Source organism: Aptenodytes forsteri, unplaced genomic scaffold (assembly GCF_000699145.1).
Source record: "Aptenodytes forsteri isolate BGI_AS27 unplaced genomic scaffold, ASM69914v1 Scaffold286, whole genome shotgun sequence".
In the NCBI taxonomy this organism is placed as follows: Eukaryota; Metazoa; Chordata; class Aves; order Sphenisciformes; family Spheniscidae; genus Aptenodytes; species Aptenodytes forsteri.
Window position 1 is genome coordinate 415249 of NW_008794491.1, and position 16979 is coordinate 432227.

The 16979-nt window shown below is 39.5% G+C and overlaps 1 protein-coding gene across 2 annotated transcripts in view; it reads right to left on the reverse strand.

Annotated features, from left to right (window-relative positions):
- Positions 1 to 16979, reverse strand: part of TSPAN9 (tetraspanin 9) — a 191534-nt gene that overhangs the window by 111492 nt on the left and 63063 nt on the right. The window contains exon 2 of one of the 2 annotated variants that reach the window (XM_009290917.1): positions 5785 to 5864. In XM_009290917.1, coding sequence (XP_009289192.1) covers positions 5785 to 5847 — 63 coding nt within the window. In that variant the 5' untranslated portion in view covers positions 5848 to 5864. Of the gene's footprint in view, positions 1 to 5784; positions 6754 to 16979 lie in introns of those variants that run through there. The other variant, XM_009290916.1, reaches the window with a different exon arrangement.

The window sequence follows — 16979 nt, forward strand, 5'->3', positions numbered from 1 at the left end:
GGGGGGGAGGGTGGGGGTTGTTTGTTTGGGGGGGGGGGGAGGAGGGGAGAGTCGTTTTGTTTTTGTTTTGTTTTGCTTGTTTGTTTATTTTTGAACAGTCTTACTTTCATGGGATTGTACCACAATTGTCACTGCACTGCTGACTTATGTCATTAGAGTCAAAATACGACAGAAGTAAATATCGCTATTATGTCAAGAGACAAGCATCCCAGGGTCACTCACTGCCTCTCCCTGTCATTATTCCCTGTGTCAGAAAATGGGGAACATCAGGTAATGCAGTGAGGGGGGAGACGACAAAAAAGAGAGAATTTGAATGTGTTTCCTGTTCTAAGCTGTCTGTAGTTAGCAATTTTGTTCTCATTTCAGTGACAAACTGTCCACCCCCCCTTAAACCTCGGAGATTAACTTTCAGTTATGCGTATGGACAAAGTCTCTTCACAAGATTTAACTGTCTGTCCAACAGGTTCAGTTAAGCAGTACAGCCTTCTACTTCAAACTAAACAGTGCACTATAGTATATGTTCCAGTTTGGTATAAATACGTATGGATTACCTTATATAAACCATTCTAAAATTCTTAGCTGCTTTACAGTGCCGATAGCTCTGACAGCAGCCAGACCCAGAGAATGGACATGCTCCCTTTCTTTTAGCCTGATTTGAAACTTTAGTAAAAGTGACCTGCATGGCTGCTGTACTACTGTCTTTATGCTCACTGACAAAACACACAACATTGTTTTTAATCTACAGGAAAAAATATTAATTACTCCCGCTGTAAGATTAAATTAGACAAATAATTAATGCAGAAAAATACTCTTCAGGAGCAATAGTCTTTATCCATTATTTTAATAACAGAGTATCAGTGAAAAATTTGCTGTATTTGACTTTTTGCTGCTACTTCTGGACCAGCGAGTTTCCAGCCCATCTTTTTCTCTTCTAGTCTTATGTTTTAGCGAAAGGAAAATGCTCCCAACCTATTATAAAATTTACTTTAAAACTGAATATTAAATATCTGAATTTGTAAATTTGACTCCATTTAACTTAGATAAATGCTAACTTCTGCTTATAATTATACCATTAATAAATAGATTTTATTCCTATCAGATTTTTTTGTAGTTGTTTAAATGTAAACAATTTAACAAATAAACCACATTAAGGATCTTCTTGACTATATTTAGCTTTCCTTAGCTCTTCCTGAAACACAGAAGATCAGAGATTTAATAATCTTGCCATATGTTCCCTCTAATAAAATGCATTTTCTATTAAAATTAAGCAATGCTAAAATCTAACAGGATGTGTATTATGAATGCTTCACTGTATGTGGACTCATTAACCTTAGTTAAATGAATAGAACAACCCAAAATTTAACCATGACCACTGTCTACTTGCAAAGTTCTCCAGTGAAGTTTTATAACTTATTCCTGTCACTTCAAAATTTCCCTTTTAGGACCCTATGAAATTCTCATTTCACAAGTGAAATTTCTTTTAAAAATTTATGTTTTATAGAATTTCCATTTTATATCCAGTAAAATTTTCTGATGCATTTTTTCTGATGCATTTTGTGAAAATAATTATTGTAATCCTTTTCTCTAATAAAACAATGAAGTGAAATCTACCCTAGAAAGACATATACCCTAACGTTTATATTATATATGACTACCTTTCTTGATAATTAAGCTGTATCGGTAGAATCAAAAATCAATATTTTATTTCTTCTGCAGAGCTATATTGGCTACTTTGCAATCTCCATATGTTTGCACATAAATATTCCCGAAGGCAAACTAAATCAGCTAACATTTGTAGTTGCCCAGTCCCTTTGCAAAACATATTATGCACTTAGGATGAATTCAGTGTAAATCATCATCCTAGCCACACAATTAAATACTATAAGCTTTCTTAACCCTCAGCTCAGACTTTCCTAATCTCAAAGAAAGCATGCCAGATGGCCAAGAACTAAGAATCAGAGGGCCACAGAGAAGTACCTGAAGCTCTTAGTGATATGGTGGAGAAACACCTTCTGTTTCAACTTACTGCTGGGCCCCACTTAGATCAATTTGCTTTGCAGAACTCACATGTGATCCTTCCACATTGACTAATACGCATGCTACTAATTTTCAAAAACTGTATTTTGTTGTCATGAATCCAATTCACAAACACTAAATTCTTGCTGGGCATGCACCACCTCTTTATCATAGTTATCACAGCGACAGTATGTTTGCTACATAATGACAGAGAGAATCCACTAACCACTGCACTTCTCCATCACCTTCAAACATATACATGTGTATACATATATATGTATATATATTAAAATATATTAAATAGTCTATATAAAAATAATGCATATAATATACATATATAATTGGTCTTCAAACATATATGAGCTGGCTGCCAGGCTGAAGGAGTAGTACAGCTCACTGCCACATGAGGGACAGATTAGGTCCCAGCTTTTTTCTGTGTGTCAAGAAGCAAATAATGGAAAAAGATTCCTCTTTTTCTATAGAGGAACATCCTTCTTTGGGCCAACACTGAGAATCGTTCAAGACAATAGTGGCCAGCATTCTGAGATGCCAAAGGATACCACCAGTCTTCATTTTCAGAGGAAGCATCTCAGAAACATCATTTTACTATGGCAGAACAATACTTCCCGTGAGACGGGCTTTCTGCTACTGCAGGCTCAGAACAATGTAGCTTTGTGGCAAGCAAGCTGGTCAGCCGGATTGCCTATTGCAGCTGTACAGCTGCTAGACTGGCACCTGTTTAAAGACTCACTGAAACACAGTTTCTCCATCTCTGTTTCCAGTTGCCTAAATTGGTTCCTCTATTAAAAAAAAAAAAAAAAAAAAAAAGAAAAAACCCAAAATGCTTCTTGCCTTTGTGAGAAGATAACAGTGTGGCCGTGGTCTCCTCCAAAATGCTTCTTGCCTTTGTCAGAAGATAACAGTGTGGCCGTGGTCTCCTCGCCTCTGAAGACCAGGAGTCTCATTCTGCTTTGAATTACAGGATCAGAAAACTTCATGTTTAAAAATGAGTCTTCTCTTTTTAAAAATAAATCACCTTGCATTACGAAGATGATAGTCACTGCTCAAGAGCAGGCCACAACTTCATGTTTTTGGACTTGGGTTTCTTAACAGAAATTCAGAAGGAAACAATGAGAACAGGCAAACCTGGGAATGGAAAAAATGGGTTAAGAAGAAAGACAGGACTGAAATAGCAGGGAGTGCTTCAGGACAGGGTAGGAGCAGAGGGCACTGGCAGAGCTGTGTGGAGAGCCCAGGGCTGGGCTAGCAGGAGAGTTCAGGGCAGGAGTGAGAGAGACTGCAAGTGCACAGTGTCAGCAAGGAGCACATACAGAGCCAAACATCCAAAACCTGTCAGACAGTCATAGTAGAACTAAAGTAGATTCCAGGTACAAAGCCAGCAGCAGCACTACAGAACACCTGCCTGTAGTATGCTTCATTCTAGCTCATGTTTCCATGAGTAAAAAGCGATGATAATGTTATTCATTTGAATGGCTCAAGACAATAAAATAGCCTGGTTAAAAAAAATAAGAAACTAGCAAGACTGAAGTCCTCTGGAAGGATGCATGGGAACATCAAGACTGGCTTGCAAAACTGAGTATAAGCCAGCTAAAGTGAAGAAAGGGGGACTTCCGAACAATTTAAACCAGGTTGGTGGATCAAATTTCTATTGTAAACTACTCTGAGAAGTACCTGACGTTGCATTTAGCATTTTTCTATAATCTGAGAGATTCACCATTCCAGAGTATCATTTTCATTCTGTATAGCCTGGTTCATACAAAAAGCATTTTTAGAATATTAGACAGAGATGTGGTGACAAAGTTTAATAACAGAAAGAAAAGTGGCATAAGCCTCACAATAAAAGACATGGTGGGGAGGGTGTAAAGGGGATTAAGACGCAAGAGTTGAAGAAGCACAGGGTACTAGAGAACTGTTCCAGGTGGTAGGCTAGTTTTAACCTAAGTAGCAAGGTGTTTGTATAAAAGTCCAGTGGGAGCTGAGCAGACAAAGATAAGCATGCAGATGAGGTCTGAAATATTTTTGCAAGTTCAATGAATGGAAAAACGGACTCTGAAGATCTGATGCAGAGTGAAGAAAATTGCTGCCTGGGAAGAAGATAAAAGCAAAGAAAGATATTGCATCTAAGAAGGTGAGGGGTAAGAGATACCCAATGACTGATCAGTAAGAAGGTGAGGGAGGGGTAAGAGATACCCAATGACTGATCACAGAGGACCTGGGTAATGATATCAGAAAAAAGCTGTTCCAAAACTAATCACAACATATAGCATATGAAAAAATACTTCCAAGGTGTCAAAGTAATGTAGCATTGGGTCAAATAGCCAGTTTGATATAAATCTGGTGTGTTCAAAGTGATTTATTCCAGAAATAGTTAAGGCAACTTTCTGTTAGGGTTTGTGTACAGAAAAGAAAAAAAATTTAAAAAAAAATCACAAGTGAACTTTGATCAGATGTTCTTCAGTGACCAGTTCTACCTTTCTATTTAAGTAAGACTCCCACAAGTTCAGTGACTGTAGCATTTCAGTCTATTACTGATAAAAGCTCACTGTTACGTGAGTGGTTCAACACCGCACCAAATCTCCCATTAACTTTTGCTCTTAAAGGTTATTTCAGTAAGTAGGTCAAGATAAACAGAGAAGCTGCTAGTAAGACTCCTAATTTGAACAATGATATCTCTATACCAGAGGTAGCTATCTGAACTAGAATGTTAATGCCCCTTTTTGCAAAATAAATCCAGGGATAGTGTTTTCATTTATTTATGAGGCATACTGTATATTTCTGGATCACAACCATGAATGATTTTGTTCATGTGCCCAAGCTTTGCAATGATCAGGAAAGCAGTGACCTTTGATTTCAAACTAAACAAACGATTTCATATTGGGCTATATTCATGCATACTCAGTATTTCAATTAGCCTGTGATTTCCTCAACAACACTGTTCACTCAAGGATGCCTAGCTGCCAGATGACTTAACTTTTCTTCCCTCCCTTGTACATGACAATACCTTGCTCAAAGTAGCCATTACACTTTTAACTTGCTTGCTGAGGCATTGTTACAACTCCTCATGCCTCTTGGCTGATGGAGGAAAATCAATTTTGATCCCTCAGAAGCAAGTGCAAGTCTCCAACTTCACACACCAATGTGGACAACTGCAGCTGAAACTGAAGCCAGATTAATTCACCATTCCAGTCATTTCACATTTATGCTGATACCTTAAGAGGTTAGAACATACGTGATTTATTGTTTTTAATTGGAGAAACGGGACAGAACTTCCTTCAAATGAAAAAGCAGTTTGTCAAATGAAATTTACAAAAAGCAAATGAGATTTACGATGACAATGAGAATGTACCTCAAATTTAAATTAACCTGCAGCTTAATGCAACATGAAGTATTACAACCGAATGCAAAAATCCTGCCACTGCAGGATTTTAATGCTACAATAATTCTGCTCTTCCTTAAAGGGCAACAATTCTGCCCATTCTTAGATAACCCAGTTCAAAACACATATTAGAACATCAAGTTGAGGAATTAGTAGCCAAACTACAGTAACCAGGTGGTAGTAAATATACAGAAAGCATGTACATTTTTCCCAACAGACACAAGTTTAACACTGAAAATATTCCAAGCAGGTATGAGAGAGAGGGAGGGGAGGAGGGAACTTACTGTACTGCTTCAAAGATGCACTATACACATAATGCAGCAGTACAGAATACACTAACGAATGAAGGCAACTGAAAAGGCAGTACTCACCCAAAATACCAAATTGAAAAGGAACATCATGTATTTCAAACAACACAGGCAGCCTCTTGCCATGTTGCACTTCTTAAATTCTAAAAGGAAAACAAAGGATAGATCCAGGTAAAAGACCACGTATTTGCTGCCTTTGGGTGCACTGTATTTGTCACTTTTTACGCCAGTCCCAGTCCCAACGCCGGTCCCGGTTCCGACCCCAGTGTGGCTCTGTGTGCGTGATCCAGTTGTACCATAGAAAGCTCCAGCAGTAAAACCTCGACCAAATTGCCTCCCTGAGGTAGAAGGTTTAGCAAAATCTGAGTCTTTGCTATCCAAAGATGGACTCCGGTGAATTGAAGAATCCTCACTACTTGACTTCTCCATGATCTCTCTTTTCACAGTTGTCAGATTTAATGTATAGCATCTCTCAACATTAAATGCAGTGCCTTGCAAATACCACAGTGCAGTAAGAGCTGTCTGTGTTTTGCTTCTCTTTTTCTTTGTACATAAATCAGATAATCACTGCAGAATTTATTCACTGCATTGTTGCTGGTTTTATTTTTTATAGCAATGTAAGCTGTACTCTGTCTATCTGTGGCATGGATTTATACGTTAATATCCCATGCAAGAGCATACTCCTGATTGATTTATCTTGATGAATCAGTTATGCAGAACTTTGATTTTTATTCAAAAGAGCCATAAGCTCTTTCTCTCCGCTCCTAGTCTACAGCCCTCTAATCTATAGGCAGCAGATGGTCCTTGCATCCATTTCCAAAAAGCTTCTGCAGTACACCTGGGAGACTCTCCTCGAGCTGGAGCACTTTCCTTGCTCTCAGCTTCCCTCTGTGTCTCTCTGACTCTCTCTCACACGCTGTCTTTTTTCTTTCCACCCATTTGCAGTATCTCGTTCAGTAACTAGCCATCGGAGCGCACTGTGTTTCACTGCTGTTGCCGTGAAATCATCAGCAACTGCAACCACTGGGCATTTCCCACAGAAATCCCTGACCTAACTATCGAGTAATAAATCCACCCTCCTGCTTGCCCCTCCCCTCTGCTTTCCGTCAGGCCAGTTAGCAGAAGCCTTCTCCCCCAGGGCACGCCTCCATGACATAATATCTTTAATAGGATTAGAATTACTCTTGACTATACAAGTGCACAACAGAAAACCTCTTTAAATGTCAAGTACTGTTTAGCTGTTTATGAGCTAGAACTGTGAGGTAGTGATACTCCTTTAATGCAATAAATACTGAAAAAGTATGGATTAGATAGACAGGTGCTAACCTCTCCCTGCTCATTAAATTAACAGTGACTTACATTCTTTTTCTGGCTTAAACAAATGCCATGGGACAAGGAACTGGAATAGACTAGCACCCAGCATACACTGAATAGGCACGTCTCAGTTATACATGCACATAATGTGACGCCATCACCTGCGATATAATTAACCATAACCAGAAAAGCAGAGCTGCTGTCTCTTACGGGATCATCAATCAATTCTTAAAACTCTTGAAATGTAAGGATATCTGAACCTGCAGCTATTGACACTCTATTTAACTAGTATGTCAGAGACTGTTCTTCTGTATGGCTGTAAGCCATCTTACATCACAGGTAGTCTGTGAACTAGAAACGCTGACCCAAATGCCACATTTCTTTTCCAGATAGTAGCGCAACATGCCTGCTAGGACTCTGAAACAGAGAGGGCATGATGTGCACGTGTGTCTGTGTGCAAGTGCCTGGAGGGGAGGAAGAGAAATACTTCAGGTCACGCCTGGTGCTTCCAAATTCGTCATTTTGTCGTAAGCGTAAAAGCAGCACACTGATGGTGCAAAGTGATACAGCAGATTTAAAATGCAGGTTATTCTTTTATTTTTGTAAAGAAAGAAACCATATTAGGAGGCCACTATGAAAGAAATACAGCTACCAGGAAAAGCAAAAATATGCACGATTTTCAACTGACCCTTTCACATGCACATTATAACGCACTGTTAATTATTTTATCAGGTATCTTTGAGAAAAGATAATACAACATTTATTCAACTTAGATATCTATGCCCAAAAGCCCCTTAAAATCCTGTAATTTTTATGTAACAACATCTGAATCAACACCCTAAAACAGTGCTGTACCTTTCTTGACAGGCTTTTTCTGAGAAAAGATCCCTCCACCATAAAGTACTTGGTGCCATGAAATACCCGGTGTTTGTACATGTAATATCTTTCTCTCACGTCTTCTGCTCTAGAATAACATTTTCACAACAGGCAGGCCCAAGCCTATATCAACAGTGTTTATTCACTTTGCTTTTCAAAAGTCATTTCAGAACTACCTGCATCAAACGTGTCCATCAGAAAGGCGACTGCAAGATGACCACTCAGCAGTGCGTATGATAGCAGAAAAGGCTATCTTTTCTTAACAACTTGGGTGTTACAAAACACCCAAGTAAAAAAAGATAAATTAGCAGTGACCAAAGTAGAGTGGGGCATTTCTGTACATGTCTATGGTGCACATACAAACTTCAACACGAGCAGTCACCAAGAACCAACTTTCTCAGAAAAAAACATGGAAGGGACTTGTAGGCCACAGCCAGGTACCTGCCTCGGACACTCAAGCCTGCAGGGTAAGTCGCAATTCAAATACAAAGCAAATGTCTGAGCAAATGTTTTAGAAGTCTGAAAAAACTCTTCTGTTTGAAAATTCACTTACTGGCAGTGTCAAGTTGTGCCATTGCAATCCTATGCTGCAGCTAGATACTTTCAGTGGTTTTTACTTGTCATACAAATTGAGCTCTCAGCCAAAAAATTATGAGAATGCACAAGTATTTTAAAGCATTTTTTCCTGTTGCACCCATTGGTTTGCCATAAAATTTACACTGATGGAGACTAGCTTCAGCAAAAAAAAAAATGCTGTGCACTTGTGAAAACTAATGCAATATAAATATTTGCCTTAGCTTCCCTCATGAAATTACATGACAATAATAAATAATCCACCCTCCTCAAGGTTAAATAACTCAAAGAATATTTTGTAATAAAAAAATCTCGACAAATCCAGTCACAGTTTGTAAATAGAGGAAACATTTCTATTGGTGGGTAAACCTCCAAGCTTTTTTTTTTTTCAAGTTTTCATTATTAGACCTTACTGAAATTTTCCAGTTTTCTATTTTTGCCTTCAAATACTACAAAAGATTAGTTTTCTTTACCATTACCTGCAATGTATCTTCCATTAATGGTTCTCCATGACTGGTCTACGTCACAGTTTATACTTCAAAACGAACAACCAAAGACACACGTATAGCCAATAGCCAGCTTCAAAATCCAAGCCTGAGAAACAAGCACTAGGGCAAACACAGTTCCAGATCAGCCTCCCCTCCTGCTGTGTACAAAGGAAACGTATGACCCTCTTACAGTTATGCTGTTGCCACCAGAGAGACTTTACAAGCTTCAGTAACCTTCCGCCACTTGAATTTGCGGCCATGGAGCAGCTTTACAGATTAGATGCCACTTCCTCCTGCTAGAACTCTAACTCAGTATTTATGTAGCTCAGTTAATAAATCACACAGAACTGCTTATTTGCTGAAAAAATAAGCAGTGAAAAAGATGTAACCCGTTCATCCAGCTGTGTTTTGACTAGCTACTGCACTTAACTCTGCCTCTGATTGAGACTTAAGTGGTAGGTGTTGCTGCAAGGCCATACAACACCACCTTACAGTGGTCCCACTTGACAGTGTAACATCAGCACAGGAACAAACACATTTTGCTTCACCACAGATCTCACCTCTATTAAGTAATTAGGGCATAAAAAAACATTCAAAAGTTCACTCTATACTTAATTAATCTTTGATTACTGAATCACAGAATTTTGTTGCTGAGAGGTGTCTCCACATCAAGAAAATCATTTCAGTCCCACACACAAATGCCTGGGACAAGGTAACGAACATCAGTCCATCGCATCTAAATGGCTCAGCCAAGTATCAAGGGTAAGAATTTAGGCCACTTTAAGATACCAGGTATGAAAATGGATGTCACAATGCGTGTAGCAGAAAAATGGAAAGGAAGGATATTAGTAATAAGGCCCAAACAACATAGGCTGATTCTGCTACTCAAACTGATTTACTTGGTTCCCTCCTGGGAACAGTCCACCATAGTCCTCAAAATAGAGATCCCAACAACTTCAGTTTTTACTGGAAGTCACAAAATATTTAATATTTTTTCTCAGCCCTTAGTTTTATCTCACCAGAACTTCAGTGCCAATTACGCCCAGCTACAGTGCTCCTGAACCCCTCCGTTTCTGCCCTCTTCAGCTGTTTTTGCACAACTGGCTTACGGAACCATACTGCAAAACAGAGCAAAAGCTGGCCAAGTTTATACACATATTTATAACCATGTATTTATAAAGACATAATACAGATATAAAATGTATTTCAGCAATATATAAAAATTATGCTTATTTTTCCCCCTGTAAAAGTTCCAAATCCATTTTACAAGACATTCCCCTTAAATGATCTTGCTGATCCAGTGAGAGGGAGAGGGACTACAATAGGCAAGAACAGGAACAAACACTGAAGACTGAGCAAAAATATCTTACAGTTTTGTTACGGTCTCCCATGATTCCTGACTTGAAAATATGAAACTCTAGGAGCTTTTAAAAAGGGAAAATAAAAACTCCAGTCACCATGATATACGAGCCATTTTACAACTTATTCTATATTTTACCTTGCAATTTCTATTATGTAGGATAGTGCTACTGTCACCATTTTAGATAGGGGGAACTCAAGGACCAAGACATTTGCTGAGGATTAATAGGAAATTGCTGGCAGAAAAGCAAACTGAATCTGCGCCTCACATGGCCTCAGCTAGTACACTAACCATTGCACCATTCTCAAATTAATTATTTTTAGAAATCATGAGTTTTAGTAACCCTGCCACATGTCTTCAGAACAATACTGAGCCCTGCAGAGACACACAAATGCATACACTATCAAGTGTTCGAGGGATATGGTTCTTAAATTCACTCTTTTCTTTTGAATTATATTGACCAAGAACTCAATTATACAAGCCTTCCTCAGGGTACACTAGGTAGACAAAGAATCGAGATTGCTGAGTATAAACTCAATGACTACATCTTTCCAGTCACGGCTCCGAATCCTGGAAGGCCATGAGAAGGAGATATGGAACAAGAGTTGGAAAGAATAGCTTAAGACTCTGGCATACAGTTGTATACAGATGAAAGCTCAAGTTAAAAAAAACACACAATTGGTTTTGGAATAAGCTTAAAGGGAAAAGAATGTCCAAAAAATTGAACTGAAATTAGTATCACATGAGAGAGAAAAACATGGAGTTCCCAGGACTTCCATGCTCCTGATTCCACAACAAAGAGCTTACAGACTCCAGCAAGTCAAAATACCTAGAGTTCCCAGGACTCTCAAGACTGCAGGATTTATAACCAAAAACCTGGATGCTCTGAGGGTTGTATCGCACATCCTGGGGCCTTCCGAGCTCCCAGCTTGCATGCTGTAAATCCAAAGCATTCTGCCCATCATGGGACTGGACAGAAACAAGGTAGGTTTCAAGGACAACTTTGTATGGTAGACAAGTTTTGAAACCTGCCTGTGTTTTTCAGAACCAAATATCCCAAGCCATGTTTTACCTTTGACACACTTTCATTTTCCAACAGGAAAAGCCTTCCATTAGAAGTAACTTCAGTTTTGGAGTCTCCAATCACTGATCATAGCTTCCCACATTATTTAGAGCATATATGAACAGCTTGTTTGTTATAAATGCTAAAAAGAACCACTACCAAGTGTTTAGGGAAGAGTGAAATGCATACTTAGTTTCCCTACTAGCATGACCAGCAGCCATTTCTAATACCTCCAGAAAACCACCTCTTCCTTGGGCGCTTGATGGACGGACAGGTGACAGAGGGAGAGACTGGATTCATTAAGAAACAGACCTACTCACAGCTGGTACCTGCAATCTGACCAGTAAATGATTCTCTTCTAATGTTTTGTGAGAGAGGACAGACACAAGCTCATGCCCTTCTCTCTTCACCCCGTAGCAGGACCAAGAGTGTCCAATAGGCATCATCTGACCCTCAGTTCCACCTGCAGAAGAAAGCCACCTCCAGAGGCCAGGTAAAAGGACCTGGGACAGGTAAATGTGCATACAGCATAAGTTGGAAGGAAAACACAGATACTCAGAGGGGTTCTTAGAGGCCGGGCTCCACGTTCTGGGACTCCACCTAGCATTGGCATAGCTGAAGAAAAGGAGGCCTGGCAGAGAGACAGGAGTGGGACAGCACTCCAGGATGCAGGAACCATGTGAAGGAGCACCCCTGAGAAGACACTGAGTTTGAGATCTATGGGGAAAGGATCTGTTCTTACAGACATAGGAATTGAGTGTCTAGCCACCTCAATACAACACCCACCTTCATCAGTCCTGACTTCACCCAGAGAAATTATCTTTCTTGAAATTGTTACTGGAGAGGAAATGAATTAATCTGTTTCCTCTGACACAAGGGCACTAGCATAACAGCTTGTGGTTGCCTCATCAGCAACACAGTAACGCTCCTTGCCTCCCCAAGGCAAAGAGGCAAAATCTCTTTGAACGGCCAAAATTAATACTTTCTAGTTTATACTTATATATACCAATAAGAACAGTTTATCCTTCTAACATGGGGCCCTCACTGGAGGGATGATCAAGAAAATAAGACCCCGTTATAAGACCTTCCATTGTGCCAAACTTTCTATGTCATTTGGTCCCTGGGATTTCCATTAAAAATCATGTACTCCCAACAGTGCATATGTGGCTGAGATTTCTCATTTAGGATTTCACAACAGAGAATGAGATTCTGTCTCAAAATTGTACAAAGGAATTAGTTGTAAACCATGTCAGGGACCTTAACCCACTGTGATCAGATGCAGATGATGACTTGATATGCTAATGCACAGGAGACATGGGAGATGAGGGTCAAAGAGCAATATGGGGTCCCAAAGCTAAGAAATTGTGATTATGTCACACCGTCATACCAGCTGACCCTCAGGGACCTTCAGACTGAGCAGAAAGAATGCCTGAGTTTCCAAAGCGACAGAAAAACGTAACTTTATAAAAAATAGAAATCCTGCTACCTACATTTAAACTTTTAAATCAAAACGTTTGCACTAGCACAAGGATCTTTGGGTTTTTTTTTTTTTCACTTTACAAACAACATCATGTACTATGCTAAATCTGAAAGAAGCCCTCTAAAGATTATGTTAGAATGCAATTGACCAATGATGTTTTCACCTTTAAGAACTAAAGCCTAGAAAGTCTATTTATTGTTTGTTTCTGAGAAGCCCTTGAAGTCAGAGTCTTCTTGGGCTTGGCAGTGTACATATGGAGATCAAATCAACCCATACAACGGACAGTCTACAATCCAGGCAGAAAACAAGACATTAATAGCTGGCTCTGAATATAATAACTATATTGGACATTTTTTTTAAAGTCCCAAAACTGCCCAAAACTACCTTAGCAATTCTCCCACTAGCAGGTGGGAGAAAATAGAAAATATGAGGGGCAAGAGAAAAGCACGTGCCCAAGCAGATAGGCCTATCCTGCCAGGCAGCAGAGAGTATCAGATGCTTTGGAACAGTCTGTTTATGCCTTTTAGCATAAGAATCTGTATTACAGGGCGTTTATCTCATCTTCTATAGCAATGAATACATTGTTCCATCTCCATCAACAGCTAATCCTTCTTAAATTCTGCTGAGAGCTTAGCCTCAATATCTTACGGCAGTGAGTTCCATAGGTTCCATATGTTAAAAAACACAGTATCTTCCTCTTATTCACTGTCAGCATTAAGCCTTCCAGCTCCGTCCTCTGTTCTGGCATTCATACTCACCCCATAATTCATTATTTTGTAATCCTCTATTACATCCCATGTCATTTGTCCTTCATTAATCTAAGCACTTATCTTTTTGGTGTCTCCTGTTACTGAAAACTCTCTGACTCCCTAATAATTTCAGTTAACCATCTTAGGGCTTCTTTCTAATTGAGCTATGTTTATAAAACAGTCTTTTCCAATCTGCTGATGAAAAGATCTTCTTTTGAAAGAACAAGAGTTAATATTCAAATTCAAAATTAATTTAATAAATTCTGTTTCTATCAACACTTTACCTTTACGAAAGTGAAGTCATTCAGATTCAACAGACCTTTCTTCATCATTCCTATTCTACTTTTCTATTTCAGATTCAAAATTTGGTCTCTGAAAAGCTCAACATTTCAGAGCCTAACAGGAAAATCCTTGTAGTTTAAATTCTGTATGTTACCTGTAGGAGGAAAGGGGCTTTCCTCACTAGAACAGCATTAGTTTAATACAAGTTACTTGTAAAATCATCAATAAGCCCATCTTCAAGTCAGGGACTCCTTGTAAAGAAGCTAACATAAGCCAAACCAAGCCTTGGCCATCAATGATGCAAATAAATGTGCGGTACCAACTGCTGTCCCCTCCCAGTACACAAAAAAGCATATGCAGAGAAGTGCTTTTCACTGCACACAGAGAAAACAAGATCAAGGGAGCAGAAAGCTGTCAACCATGGTCAGGAAGGCAGCAACATCATATCCCTGATGTCCCCATGGGATGAAACATCACAAATCAGATCTCCAAAACCATGCTTTGAAATTAAAGACCAAAAAAAGAAAGCAGGGGCGAGGAAGCGAGAAGGGTTCTTCTTATTTACCACCTATTTTTTTGCGAAGGTAAGGTACATGATCTGAGTGCTTCTCTTCCACTCCCACTTTAAAGGATAACTTAAATTTTCATGTCCTCCCAATTGACTACAGTTTAAAGAAAGCTAGCAAATAGCAGAAGACTTTTGCCTATCATGAGAGATGACATGCCTTCTTCCTCTTGGACAGTGTAGGAGGACTTCATTAATACAAGAATTCTTCTACCCTGTCCAATGTGTAGAAGTCCCTTGAACAAAATCAGGTGGATATTCTTTAACCTCTGTTCTAAAGAGGCTATCTTTCACCAGCAGTCTGCTGTTCTGAATTAACTGACAGCTGGTGTCTATGTATTAGCAGAACTATTAAACTTTAAAACAAACAAATTAAAAAAAAACCCTCATACATATGGCTCCATCTGAAGAAAAAAACTCCCTCATACATATGGCTCCATCTGAAGAAAGAACAACGAGAATGATGTGAGCATTCATTTTTCAAAGGGAGCACACACATCTCTGAAACCTCCTCAATTATGCCATGAAGGAACATTTCTAGGCGCATTCCTTTCACAATTGAGTGAATTCCTTCATTGCTAAAATATTCATTTTTTGGCACTTAAGCATAAACAGGTGTGATTCCATGAATGGGGACATTTAAAACCACTGCGTCAGGGCTGGCAGAGACCCAGATGTCTACAATGGCCAGCAAACTTACACCATTATTTTAGGCTCCCTTCCCCATTAATTCATCATCAGCCCCACCCTCCAACTTAAGACATTGCTGAAAGTGACAGACTGATTACCTTACTGGAGAGCAATCCCCTCAGAGATATGCGAGTTATCAAAAGGCTGTTTGCCAGCAACATTTCCAAGCAAAACCTGATCCCAGGTTCCACCTTCAGGTCAAAGAGACACAGCTTTCATAAAGGAGTCAAACTGCCAAATGAATTAACTACCTGCCCAGAGCCTGCAGCCTCACAGCTGAAAGTTGTCAGCAGAGTAGGCTCAGTTCAAGCCACAATACAAGGTTCCCCTCTGCTGGGCCCCCAGCGTGACCCAGGGCAGAAATGTCTGGAAACAAGGGTGGGATCTAGCCTCTACAACCATTCAGTCCCCAGCCTACTCCCAGCTCTCCCTGAGGTCTACCAACTGTGGTAACAAGCTACATTGCCTAACAATTCCCTGTGCATACCTCCTTTTGTCTTTCAAGGGAGACATTCCTGAATTCATGAGTAACAGTTTTTGAGTAATTCAAGATAACTGGAGCATACCTAAGTGCCATTAACAGCACTTCTCAAGTTCTGATCAAACCACTGCGTAACAGCCACATTTCATGCTGCTGGTTTGGGCTGGACTCTTTTCTATGGCTTCCAACAAACTTCCACAACATCTAGCCAGCGCAAAGTCCATGGACTCCTTCCTGTCTTGAAGCTCTTTAGATTTATAAAAACAATCCTATCTGAGCATCTGCACCTGCCCTTGCAATAAAGCTTATCTACCCTCACAATAAAGCTTCTTGCATGTTGTGTGGTAACACTGTGGGATATGGTCAACTTCAACATTGAAAATAGGATGTGCCTGTCATGTGACAGCCATGCAATTAATGCTTTTTGCTTTGCCAACAACAACAAAGTCAGATGTAAATCCCAAGAGGAGGCAGATACTTTAGCCACCTTACTCATCTCACAAGAATGAGGCTAAATAGTTCCCATCTATTCTGCATGAGATACAAGAAAGGGTGTAAAAATGAAACCAAGGTAAACCTCTTACTATAATCCAGCAGGTTTACGTAACAGTGCTGCTATTCATGAGCTTTGTGATCGGTGTCAGCTCTTATTACAAGGGTGTGAGAGATTTAAAATGACAAAGGAGGAAAGGAAAGGGAAAAAAATCAGAGTACAGTTTGACGTGACCCTGTCTATCAAGCCACAAAAAACCATGCAGCAGTTCAATTACCTGATTTACACTAGGAGCTACTTAACTTTACAGTATATTAATTAATGAGCTTTTCTAAAGGCAGAAGTATAATGGCAAAACATAGTTTTATGACCTTATCCACATTAAGGAGGACTCATTTACACTTGGTGAGAATGCTGTGTGCTAGCTGCAATACCAGGCATTCAGAGCCTAATATGGGGTGTAAAGAATGGATGCAAGCATGTTTGACTCTTTCCCAAAAGCCAAGCCCACATTCACTTGAGTTTTGAAAAAGTTTATTCGTACCATCAGTGTCTCTCAGAGATGAGAAAACCAAGATACCCTTGATCAGCAGCCAGAAACTAAGAACCTTGCAAAAATTCCTCATAGTGGCATCTGGAAGACAAAAAAGTGGTTTTTGTAGGGGAAAACTACTTGTGTCATTCAATCTGCTCTGATCTACTTAAGCGTGTAACAAGTATGCGGTAGTTACAGTATGAAATATCAATTGGCCTTTAGAAGCAGCACTTTGTTAATTCATCGCAGGCAGATATTTTCCATTTACAAATTAATTGGGATGCTGGCATTTTGCTTCAGAAGCAACCA